Source organism: Prionailurus viverrinus, chromosome D4 (assembly GCF_022837055.1).
Source record: "Prionailurus viverrinus isolate Anna chromosome D4, UM_Priviv_1.0, whole genome shotgun sequence".
Taxonomy (NCBI): domain Eukaryota; kingdom Metazoa; phylum Chordata; class Mammalia; order Carnivora; family Felidae; genus Prionailurus; species Prionailurus viverrinus.
In genome coordinates this window covers 31,393,152-31,403,889 of record NC_062573.1, presented here as the reverse complement: position 1 = coordinate 31,403,889, position 10,738 = coordinate 31,393,152, and the positions used below count along the sequence as shown (strand labels likewise).

Sequence of the window (10,738 nt, the reverse complement as noted above, 5' to 3'; positions counted from 1 at the left end):
AAGCTAACTTCCCTTTAGCTGGAGAGCCCAGGAGGCTAGAAGCCCTCCAGGCGGCATCTCTGTGTCTGGGCTCAAGCACTGATGTCCTGTCTGAGCCTCCAGCTTCTCCTCTGTTTTTTTCCTAGCTTTTCCTAGCAAGCCAAGCCTTTCTACCCCAACTGAACATCTCAGCCCTCAGCCCTCAGCCCAAGTGCTACCCCTCAAGCAGTCTTGGGGTGCAATCTCAGCTCTGCCACTCACTAGTTGAGTGAACTTGGTAGTTTACACTACCTCTCTGGGCCTCAATTTCTTCATATATAAAATGGGACTAGTGATCTCCATCTCATAGGGTTGCTAGCGGATGCAATGATATAATGCACATAAAGGACTCAGCTTGGAGCCTGGCATGTGATTAGCACCCCAAAGTAATGACTTTCCCTGTTCCCCGAGGGTCACTTCCTCAGACCTGGCCTTGCTGTATTGTTTCCCACTTTTATTTAGGAAATGGGTCAACTCAGAGAGGTGGTATGTGTTGTAGCTAAGAGTACAGATTCTGGAGAAAACTGCCCAGCTAACATCCCCCCCCCTCGCAACACTTCACTATCTGTCCAGCCTGGGCAAGCTACTTAACTTCTGTACCTCAGTTTCCTCAGCTGTAACAGAAGAATGATACTAGTACTTAAAGCAGTGCCCAGCACTAGTGGTGAAATAGCTGGTATTACAGAGCCATGTCCTTCCATGTGGACAAGTCTCAGGGACCACTGAGGAAGTTCTCTGATCAGAGAAATGCTGGCTTATTCTTACAGAGGGGTTCTTAGAGGAAATTCCCCCACTTGGGAGTCCTGCTCCTTTGTGAGACTGTGATTTCCAAGATTTTCTGGCTGGTTCAAAGTTTCCCGGAGACCAGAAAAGGGGGGGGTTGGGGGTGGGGGCTTACCAAGAAATTGAACATGAGCTGATGAAAGTATGATCAAAACCGTATGGGGCTGGCTCTTACCAAACACTTACCCATGCAACAGAGACAACCCCATGTCTTGAGAACTGGATGTGCTCCAGGTATGAGTGGGATGGGGTATTGTGGGAAAGGGCCATTTTCAGTTACATTTTTTTGTTAATCAAAAGAGTACTGGGCCTTGTTCTGTGCCAGCCCCTGAGCAGAACAATATTGACAGTTGAGATCAACAGGTCCAATCCCTTTCCCTGGGAACTCTATCAATAGACAGGACAGAGAGCTTTTTGTCCATCATGTAGATGGGAGCTGGGGAGCTCTCTGAGCAGGGATGTCAGGTCCCTTTAGGGAGATGTTGTTTGCTAGGGCCATAGGCCTTCAGGGTAGGGGGCTTTCACTCAGCTGCTGACCTTAAACCTGTAGCAGGTGCCATGGGTCCTAGACAGGAGGGTGTCTACCTAGAGCCAGGCAGTAAGGCCCCTGTCTTCTGGTTGAGGAGCTGGAAGTCCATACTATCCCTTGGAGAAGCTAGAAGCCTCATCATTGTCAGGTAGTCTTCTGGCCTGCCATGACTTGGCAAAATGACATAACACTTGTGGGTAAATCATAGTGAAACAGGGAGCAGGTGTGAACAGATAAAGTCACAATGCTGAGAATATTTGAGTGGGGAAGGACAAGTCTCACATTGCTGGGCTAAGAGCAATCTCCTGTATCTGGCAGGAGTTAAGAGGATAAGACCGAGTGCCCAGGAGGGGCTGGTGGCTGGGGAAGAGAAGGCATTGGCTGCAGAACGGTTGGGGAGGGCTGCATCCCTGCTCCCTGTGGTACTCTAGTGTTCACCCCTTCAGACTTCCTTGAAATTCCTCACTCACCAGGCCTCCAGGGTGTGGCAAGAGGCTGTTCAATCAAAGCTCCTTCACTAGCTCCTGAATTCTTTTCTCTCTTCCTGAATCTCAGCTTCTTCTTTGTTCCCAGAGGGTATCCCTTGGGACCCAAGAAGTAGGGACATTTCTGAATGTGTATGACTTTGCGGGGGGAGGCTATGTGAATGCTGCGGTTTTAGCCTGAGACCCAAAGATGCATGAGTCAAATCTTTGGAGGGACTCTTAAAAATTAGGTTCCCCTCCTTGTACACCTGACTTATGGGGGAACTAAGGTGTTGGGATGGGGAGTAAGGAAGGGACTTGATTGGAGTGGTACAATGAAGTGCAGAAGTAGGATTGGGGGCTGGGCACTGAGTTCAGGACTTGTTCCTGTCCCCCTCCGTCCATCTCCCAGTGGCAGTATCAGGGAGGTAGTGTTCAAGGGGCTCTGTAATTGTAGCATTTCCCTCAGGGCTCCCTCCCTCACTTCCCCTACTTTATCTGGGTTTCTCTCCTGAGAGTCCAGAGGGAGGTTTTGTGTCTGCCTCTGTGGCACGCTGACCTCCACTTGGCTTCACTGGAAACTGAGAAGGATTTGAGGCAATGTGCTCCCTTCACACCTGTGTTTGTCCTTTGCCTGCTGGAGAGCAGGGCACAGGGTTCAAAAGGTGTCTATAGCTGGGACCTCTGGAGCTCCATGGTTGACTGCCTTAATGAATGGATGGGTAGATGGGTTGATGGATGGATGGCAGTCTAATGGATGCAGAGACAGCTAAATGGATGGATGCATGGGTGCATGGATTGGATGAGTAATTTCTTCCAGGCATCACAGCCAAATTTCCCAGCCATAGCAGTTGTTTTTGCAAATTATCCCCATCCCACCCATTCCTTGTGACTCTAAGACCTGGGATATCTGAGGTTTTGAATACCTACTTCTGGAAGCAGAGGGCAGGAAGAAGTTGCTATGATTTCAGCTCAGTGTGGAGGGGCTGGCACAATCCCCTCACCACTGCTCCCCTTTCCAGGCTGCCCAGGCCTGGTTTTGTTGCCAGATGAGGAATATCTGGTACAGTGATGACCCTTCTGCTCAGGTGATGATGCTCAGTCCATTGTCATAGCTACCATCCAACCTCAGCATCACAGACTTGCTGCTCTCAGTGGGACAGTCCCTTAGAGGCCATAGTTGGAGACCAGCAGCTTCCTCAGGGGACATCGCAAGCATAGGGGTTCATTCCTCCCAGAGCAGCCCTGTAGTATGCTCCAAGAGTCACAGGGCTTTCATCTCTCAAAAAGGAGACTCCTTTATAACTCCCTGGTCTTAGTGTTGCCTTGGACCTGGTGCCCACATGGGCTGTAGAGATAGTGGTGGATTCCTCCATGCTGAATCTCCCTAGCTCCCTGGCTACTCCTTCTTCCACTTGCTGGGCCCTTTCCCATTCTGACTTCTGGCTCCCAGGTCTATCTATCCCACACTACCAGATAAGTGTGGCCCCAGGATTGCTCAAACGGGGCTGGTCCTGGCCCAGCCTGACTGAGTGAGAGAGGAAGGCTGGCCTGAAAGTCAGATTCTGTATGGGCATATGGACACTCACTGCTGGCTGTTGAGCCTTTCCTCACATATTTATTCATTTTCTAGACAAATATTTATTGAGTGACTATTTTGTGCCAGGCAGTATACTGGACACCAGGGAGACAGTGGAAACCAAAATAGGCATCATCCCTATCCAGGAAGGCTGACAAACTATCAGTTATAACTCAGTGTGATGAGTACTGCAAGGGGAGAGGAGCAGGGCTCTCTGAAGACTTGGGATGAAGGGAGGCTACCCAACACAGCCTAGAGTCAAGGAAGGCCTCATGGAGAAAGAGTCATTAAGAACCAGATGGGAAGGTAGGTGAGCCAATGAGAGAGAAGAGTGTTCCTGACAGAGGGAATGGCATGGCTGTTTGGGTACTTTCCCCCCAGATAGTAGAGCTGGGCCTCTTCCTGCCCCTGGCCATGAGAACTGGTTCTTGATAAGCCCCTTCCCACCCTGGTGAAACCTGATCCCTGAGACATCTGGATACTTTGCCTTGGAGAGCAAAGACTGGGAGGCATGAAAGAGTTTGGCTCAATCATTGAACAGACACAAGTTTGAGTGTCACAGGGCTGTGAGAGACATGAGGTGGGGGCCCTGGTTGTGGAAGTTGATCCTGAAAACCCAAGGTATTAAGTAGGAGTCCATGAGAAGATTGCTTAGGTTGCAGAGTGAAAATTAGATCTTGCCATTCCATCTCCCTATTTCCTATCCTGGTCCTCTTGGACAGAAAACAAACAGCAAACAGACAGATCCATGGGTACCAGTTGGGCTTTATTGGAAGCATTGCAGTCTGGGTGTGGAGGAGAAGCTGTGCTCCTGCCACACTCATGCCTGCTCACACTCACACTCACATTGACACTGCAGGCCCTGTCCCAGCTGGGTCAGGTCTGGTACAAAGTTGCTGGAGGCCTGATCCTCCCTTTTGGTCCTTGGTTCCCCAGAGCTGCAGTGATTCATATCCCCTCACTCAGACACAGGGCTCCCTCTGGGGCTGTCATGGGTTAACTGCTGTGGCGCTTATTCTAGGGGAGGAAGAAGAGTCAAGGTCATGGGCTGGGGTCTTGGGCAAGGACTCTGAGGGAGGAGGCAGGGCTGGGGAGGGCTGGGCTTGCCTTTGCAGTGTTCTTCTGCAGTCTCCGGATGATGCGGTCCACCCAGGGCTGGTCTGGGGGTGCACAGAGCTGGTGACCTCTCAGTGTGGTGAACCTAAAGTCACAGGTCAGTTATCAGAAACAGTGGGGCCCTGGAACCCAGATCTCTGGTAGGCCCTGGTGTGAGGGGCAGGAAGATGTGGGGACCACATCTGGGAACCAGTTTCAGGCACTTACTTGAAGAGGTTGGGCTTGGCAAGGAGAAGAGAGATAAGATGGTGGGGGTATCACCAATGGCTGATGGGGGAGAGGAGGCTGAGGCTAGACAAGTCCCTCCCCACAACTCACACGACAGCAGGCACTCTACAGCCATCCTTGATGAGGAGGTAATGAAAGGCCCGCACGATATTCCCAGGGATGGGGCGCTGGGTTACAGACAGGCAGCAGTCTTCAGCATCGTTGGCACCACCCAGAGCTGGGATATGGGAAAGAAAGTAGTGTCAGGGCATAGGGACCCTGAGGAAGGGAGGCCATAGATAGCCCTAACTGAGGTTAAGGACACACGTCTGTGTTTGTAGGCAGCTAAATCAGTTATTCAGCTGGTATATATCAATATGGCCCTAGTGGTTGCTAAATATATTGAAGTACTTCTAAGCTGTTTGGTAAACAACCACTGCCCTAGGCCTCATAAATGCCTTTCTGCTGCCCTGATCATCCCAACTTCTCTCCCAGGACCTCTCAACTGCTGCATCAATGAAGAGTTGATGCTGTTCACAGCACGGGGGTGGGGAGGGGAGGTGGGGAGTCGGGGGTGGGGAGTAGCAGGAGGCTGGGGTTAGAGGACTTATGAATTGTTAAATATTTTGACTACTAGCCCTGTCTCCCATTCTCTCTCCTGTAAGCAAATATATACTATTTTCTCCTGTCTGGGAAACTGAGGCAACAGGAAACAGGCTGCAGAGAGAAGGTAGCCATAGGCCTTGGGATACACCAAGAGACGGACAAACATTGGAATTCAGGGGCCCAGGCACTCACAGGCACATACACAGGCACACACACAGTCACACACACAGTGTTCAAGGAACCTCTGGATTCACCCAAACATGGAGACCTAATTCAGTGTCCCCACATCCAGCATCAAATAGTCTGACATTTAGACACCCCCACCCCCTGTCCCCAGGGCTTACCAGGAGAGGTCCAGAGAATCAGCAGGCTGAGGGTCAGTAGTGCAGCTGCAGAGGATGCCATGGAGGGTGAACAGAGGCAGACCAGCAGTGAGCGGGAGTACGGGTGAATCTCTGGGTGTGTGCAAGAGTCTGTGTGACACTGAAAGTTGGCTGGGAGTGGGAGGGAGCAATGGGAAATGCACAGGAGTCCTTGTGGGATGTGAGGGGGTCTGGGAATGTGAGTGCGAAAGCCTGTGTGAGGCTGCGACTGCCTCCTATTTATGGCTTGGAACTTTCACTTTCCCTGCTCAGAAATTCCCCTCCACATCCATTCCGTGGATTCCCCTCTGCCCCCCTTTTTCTGACGGAACCTGACCCTGCCCTCCCTTTTCCCGCCTCAGTAGCTTCCCTGCTCTTCTGCTTTCTTTGGCTTCATCTCGGAGAAACTAAGCAGTCTGCCGTCTTGCCAAGAGAAGGGACCTTGCAATGTCAGCTCCAGATAGAGGTTCTCCATTATTGCATCAGTGGCATTTGCATCATTAACCATGGCTTTCAGTGGTGATAGTCAGGATTGGGGTGGGGTGCAGAGTGAGGAGTTGCATACCCTTCCCTAGCCTTATCCCTCATTTTCACTCTTGTCTCTGTGGTTATTCTCTCTGGTATGGGTGGTGGTGAGGAATGCTTCTCTGGTGCTCTCAGAACAACCATGGAGCCTGGGGTAGCCTCCTAGTGCCTGCCCATCCATTATCTGGGAACCAGTCCCTTCCTTGGGACAAGTATAGTTGAAAGAGAATTTCCTTGGGAGGATGCCCAGCACCTATCCCACATCTCAGGCCTCTGGGATTCAACTTCCTGGCTCAGCCAGCACTGCCCTTTTCTCTTTTACCATGTTCAGATGTTTAACACTTGGGTCAACAGAACAGCTGGAGGGATCCTGGCCTGGAATAGCCCCCTTCATCTTTCCCCTCCTCTCAATCCTGGGAACCAAGAGGGGATTTTTAGGGAGAGGTACTGGTCAGCTCATATTCAGACAATCCCCAAATTTCAAGGAATCAACAGATGGAGCAGGGGACAAGTGATTTCCCATCTTTATGAGAAAGGCCAGAGATAGATGAGAAGAGAAGGACTCAAAAGGGAAATTAATATGGGAACACCCATTCAAAGATCCCACTGAAGTTTTAGACCCTCTTTTGGATTGGGGAGGTGTTTTCCTCATAAGTTTCTAACTTATCTTTCTTTCCATACATTAGTAATAATAATAGTAACAGTATTTCTAATTGTTTACTACACGCTAGGCTCTCAGTCAAGGACTTGATTTTACTAGCTTCCCCAACAAAAAGTGTGAAGTAATTTTTATTATTATCATATTATTATTCTGTTTTACACATAAAGAAAATGAGGCTCAGAGCACAAGGTCACATGGCAAGTAGGTATCTTGTACTTATGGGTCTTTTGCTCTAAGGTTTACATTCTTTACCACTATCGCACACTGCCTGTCTGCCAACTGTCCATTGATCATAGAACAGTACAGATGAGTGAGACTCTACAGATAGAATGCTTTGGCTGGGACTCAAATTCCATCACTTGCTAGGTGTGTCACCAAGTGCAAGTTCTCCTGTTCTTGTGCCTTTTATTTTTTTGAAGTCAGCGTTTTCATTTTTATTCTCAAATTTTTATTTAAATTCTAGTTAACATATAATATAATGTTGGTTTCAGGAGTAGAATTCAGTGATTCATCACTTACATATTAACACCTAGTGCTCATCGTAACAAGTGCCCTTCTTAATACCCATCACCCATTTAGTCCATCACTCCACCCACCTCTCTCCATCAACCCTCAGTTTGTTCTCTATTGTTAAGAGTCTCTTGTGGTTTGTTACCATCTCTCTCTCTCCCACCCCATATGCTCATCTGTTTTGTTTCTTAAATTCCACATATGAGTGAAATCATATGGTATTTGTCTTTGTCTGATTGACTTACTTCGCTTAGCATAATACACTCTAGCTCCACCCACATCATTGCAAATGGTAAGATTTCATTCTTTTTGATGGCTAAGTAATATTCCATTGTATATATATTCCACATCTTCTTTATCCATTCGTCAATCAGTGGACATTTGAGCTCTTTCGATAGTTTGGCTATTGTTGGTAATGCTGCTATAAACATCAGTGTGCAGGTACCCCTTCAAATCCGTATTTTTGTATCTTTTTGGTAAATACCTAGTAGTGCAATTGCTGGATCATAGGGTAGTTCTATGTTTAGTTTTTTGAGGAACCTCTATACGGTTTTCCAGAGTGGTTGGCTGCACCAGTTTGCATTCTCACCAACAGTGTAAGATGGTTCCCTTTTCTCCACATCCTGGCCAACATCTGTTGTTTCCTGAGTTGCTAATTTTAGCCATTCCTTTAGGTGTGAGGTGGTATCTCACCATGGTTTTGATTTGTATTTCCCTGATGATGAATGATGTTGAGCATCTTTTCATGTGTCTGTTAGCCATCTGGATGTCTTCTTTGGAAAAATGTCTATTCATGTCTTCTGCCCATTTCTTAACTGGATTATTTGCTTTTGGGTGTTGAGTTTGATAAGTTCTTTACAGATTTAAATACTAACCCTTTATCAGATGTGTCATTTGCAAATATCTTTTCCCATTCTGTAGGCTGCCTTTTAGTTCTGTTGATTGTTTCCTTTATTATTTCCTTTATTATGCAGAAGTAATTTTTGCTTTTGTTTCCCTTTCCTCCAGCAATGTGTCTAGTAAGAAGCTGCAATGACTGAGGTGAAAGAAGTTGCTCCTTGTGTTCTCTTATAGGATTTTAATGGTTTCCTGTCTCACATTTAGGTCTTTAATCCATTTTGAATTTATTTTTATGTATGGTGTAAGAAAGTGGTCCAGTTTCATCTTTCTGCATGTTGCTGTCCTGTTTGGAAAACTGTTTGTTGAAGAGTCTTTTTTTTTTTTTTCCATTGGATATTCTTTCCTGCTTTGTCAAAGCTTAGTTGACCATGTAGTTGTTCCTCCATAGGTGTTCCTGTGTCTTAATATCCTTCTGTGTAAAATAGGAATGGTGCTAGATCTACTCCTTAGGGCTAAGTGAGGTAATGCAAATAATGTCCTTAGTTTAGAGGCTGGCTCATAATAAACCCTCATCAACTGTTAACTATTGTTATTATTCTATCCTTCATTCAGATATATGTCAGTTCATCTATCTATTCATTTTCCATTGATCTATGCATTCTTTTGCTTATGGTGGTTCGGATTATGCTCTGTCGTCCCACCCTCATCCACTCTCCACTCTTCTCCACCCTGCTCTGTTCTCTGGAAGGCTGACCTGTGTAGACTGAATTGCCCTCCAGCTTCTGTTTTAGTTTGGTCCGCAGGAGGCAGCAGCAGGAGATCAGTGGGTGGTAGGAGAGAGAGGTTAATTCCCTAGATCCTTCATTTTGCTGCAGTCCTGGCAGTGAATAATTTTCTTTCTGGTAGTTGTTCTCAAAGAGTGGTCTTCAGACAGCAGCATCAGCCTCACCTGGGGGCTTGTTAGAAATGCAAATTCTGAAGTTCTATTCCAGACCTACTGGAATAATCTGTATTTTAACACACCTGTAGGTGACTGATACATGCTGGAGTCTGAAAACCACTGATCTATAGTTATAGATCCTTTGGGGCTCCCTCCTCTCTATGGGTCTCTCTGTAAGGCTCCTGAAACACTGTTCCCTCTTCTTGCCCCTTCAGGCTTTGGTATGGTAATGGTTTCCTACTATTGCTAAACCCTGGGTGCCTCACTGTCCCATGTTGGTTTCTTAATCTCACCTCACCCCTTAAATAGCTCCTTTATTAAAGTCTTTCTGGTTAAAATTTTTTGAGTGTGCCACCTGCCAGGATCCTGATTGATACAGTAAATGGTACCAGAAGAGATCCAAGGAAATAGATTCCCACAATGGGATTCTAGGATTGGGACGCTCAAATGTTTGATGAGTCACAGATAATCCCTTTACATGGGTAAAGAAGACACTAAGTAATCTGAAGCACGAAGAAACATCACAGTCACTTGGATTATCACCACTGAAGTACAGGGTGTAATGTTGGTGGAGATAAGGCATTAGGAGATAAAAATGACAGAGGTACTTAATTACTATGGCCACAAATGGGATTTCAAATGGTGATTACATATATAGTTGAATGGGCTGCCTGTTTGTGATAATGCTAGCAAAATTATATTAAAAAAAAAAAAGATGAGGGATGCCTGGGTGGTTTGGTTGGTTGAGCATCCAATTCTTCATTTGGGCTCAGGTCATGATTTCACAGTTCGTGAGATTGAGCCCTGTGTTAGGGATTCTCTCTCTCCCTCTTTCTCTGCCCCTCCCCTATTCTTGCACCCCACCCCTACCAAATAAATAAATAAACAAACATTTTAAAAAAGGGTGAAAAGATACCATGAACTTCTTTTTTTTTCTTTTTAACTTATTTTCTTTTTTATTATAATTTTTAAAATTTACATCCAAATTAGCATATAGTGCAACAATGATTTCAGGAGTAGATTCCTTAGTGCCCCTTACCCATTTAGCCCATCCCCCCTCCCACAATGCCTCCCGTAACCCTCAGTTTGTTCTCCATATTTATGAGTCTCTTCTGTTTTGTCCCCCTCCCTGTTTTTATATTATTTTTAATTTCCCTTCCCTTAAGTTCATCTGTTTTGTCTCTTAAAGTCCTCACATGAGTGAAGTCATATGATTTTTGTCTTTCTCTGACTGACTACTTTCACTTAGCATAATACCTTCCAGTTCCATCCACATAGTTGCAAATAACAAGATTTCATTCTTTTTGATTGCCGAGTAATACTCCATTGCATATATATACCACATCTTCTTTATCCATTCATCCGTTGATGGACATTTGGGCTCTTTCCATACTTTGGCTATTGTTGATAGTGCTGCTATAAACATGGGGGTGCATGTGTCCCTTCAAAACAGCACACCTGTATCCCATGGTTAAATTCCTAGTAGTGCAATTGCTGGGTCGTAGGGTAGTTCTATTTTTAATTTTTTGAAGAACCTCCATACTGTTTTCCAGAGTGGCTGCACCAGCTTGCATTCCCAGATACCATGAACTTCTAAC

At 46.4% G+C, this 10,738-nt stretch overlaps 1 protein-coding gene across 1 annotated transcript; it reads right to left on the bottom strand.

Annotated features, from left to right (window-relative positions):
• Nucleotides 1–4,118: 4,118 nt before the first annotated feature.
• CCL19 (C-C motif chemokine ligand 19) lies at nt 4,119–5,939 on the bottom strand. The gene is made up of 4 exons (XM_047829428.1): nt 5,647–5,939; nt 4,808–4,934; nt 4,481–4,574; nt 4,119–4,390 (listed from the first exon to the last, which is right to left on the bottom strand). The coding sequence occupies exons 1-4, from the start codon at nt 5,705–5,707 to the stop codon at nt 4,370–4,372; spliced, it is 303 nt and encodes a 100-aa protein (XP_047685384.1). The 5' UTR covers nt 5,708–5,939; the 3' UTR covers nt 4,119–4,369.
• Between the last annotated feature and the right edge of the window lie 4,799 nt (nt 5,940–10,738).

Coding starts and splice junctions, on each gene's coding strand:
- CCL19 (XM_047829428.1), bottom strand. CDS start 5,707: ATGGCATCCTCTGCAGCTGCACTACTGACCCTCAGCCTGCTGATTCTC. Junction 4,935..5,646: donor GATTCTCTGGACCTCTCCTG/GTAAGCCCTGGG, acceptor CCCATATCCCAG/CTCTGGGTGGTGCCAACGAT. Junction 4,575..4,807: donor TGTAGAGTGCCTGCTGTCGT/GTGAGTTGTGGG, acceptor CTGTGACTTTAG/GTTCACCACACTGAGAGGTC.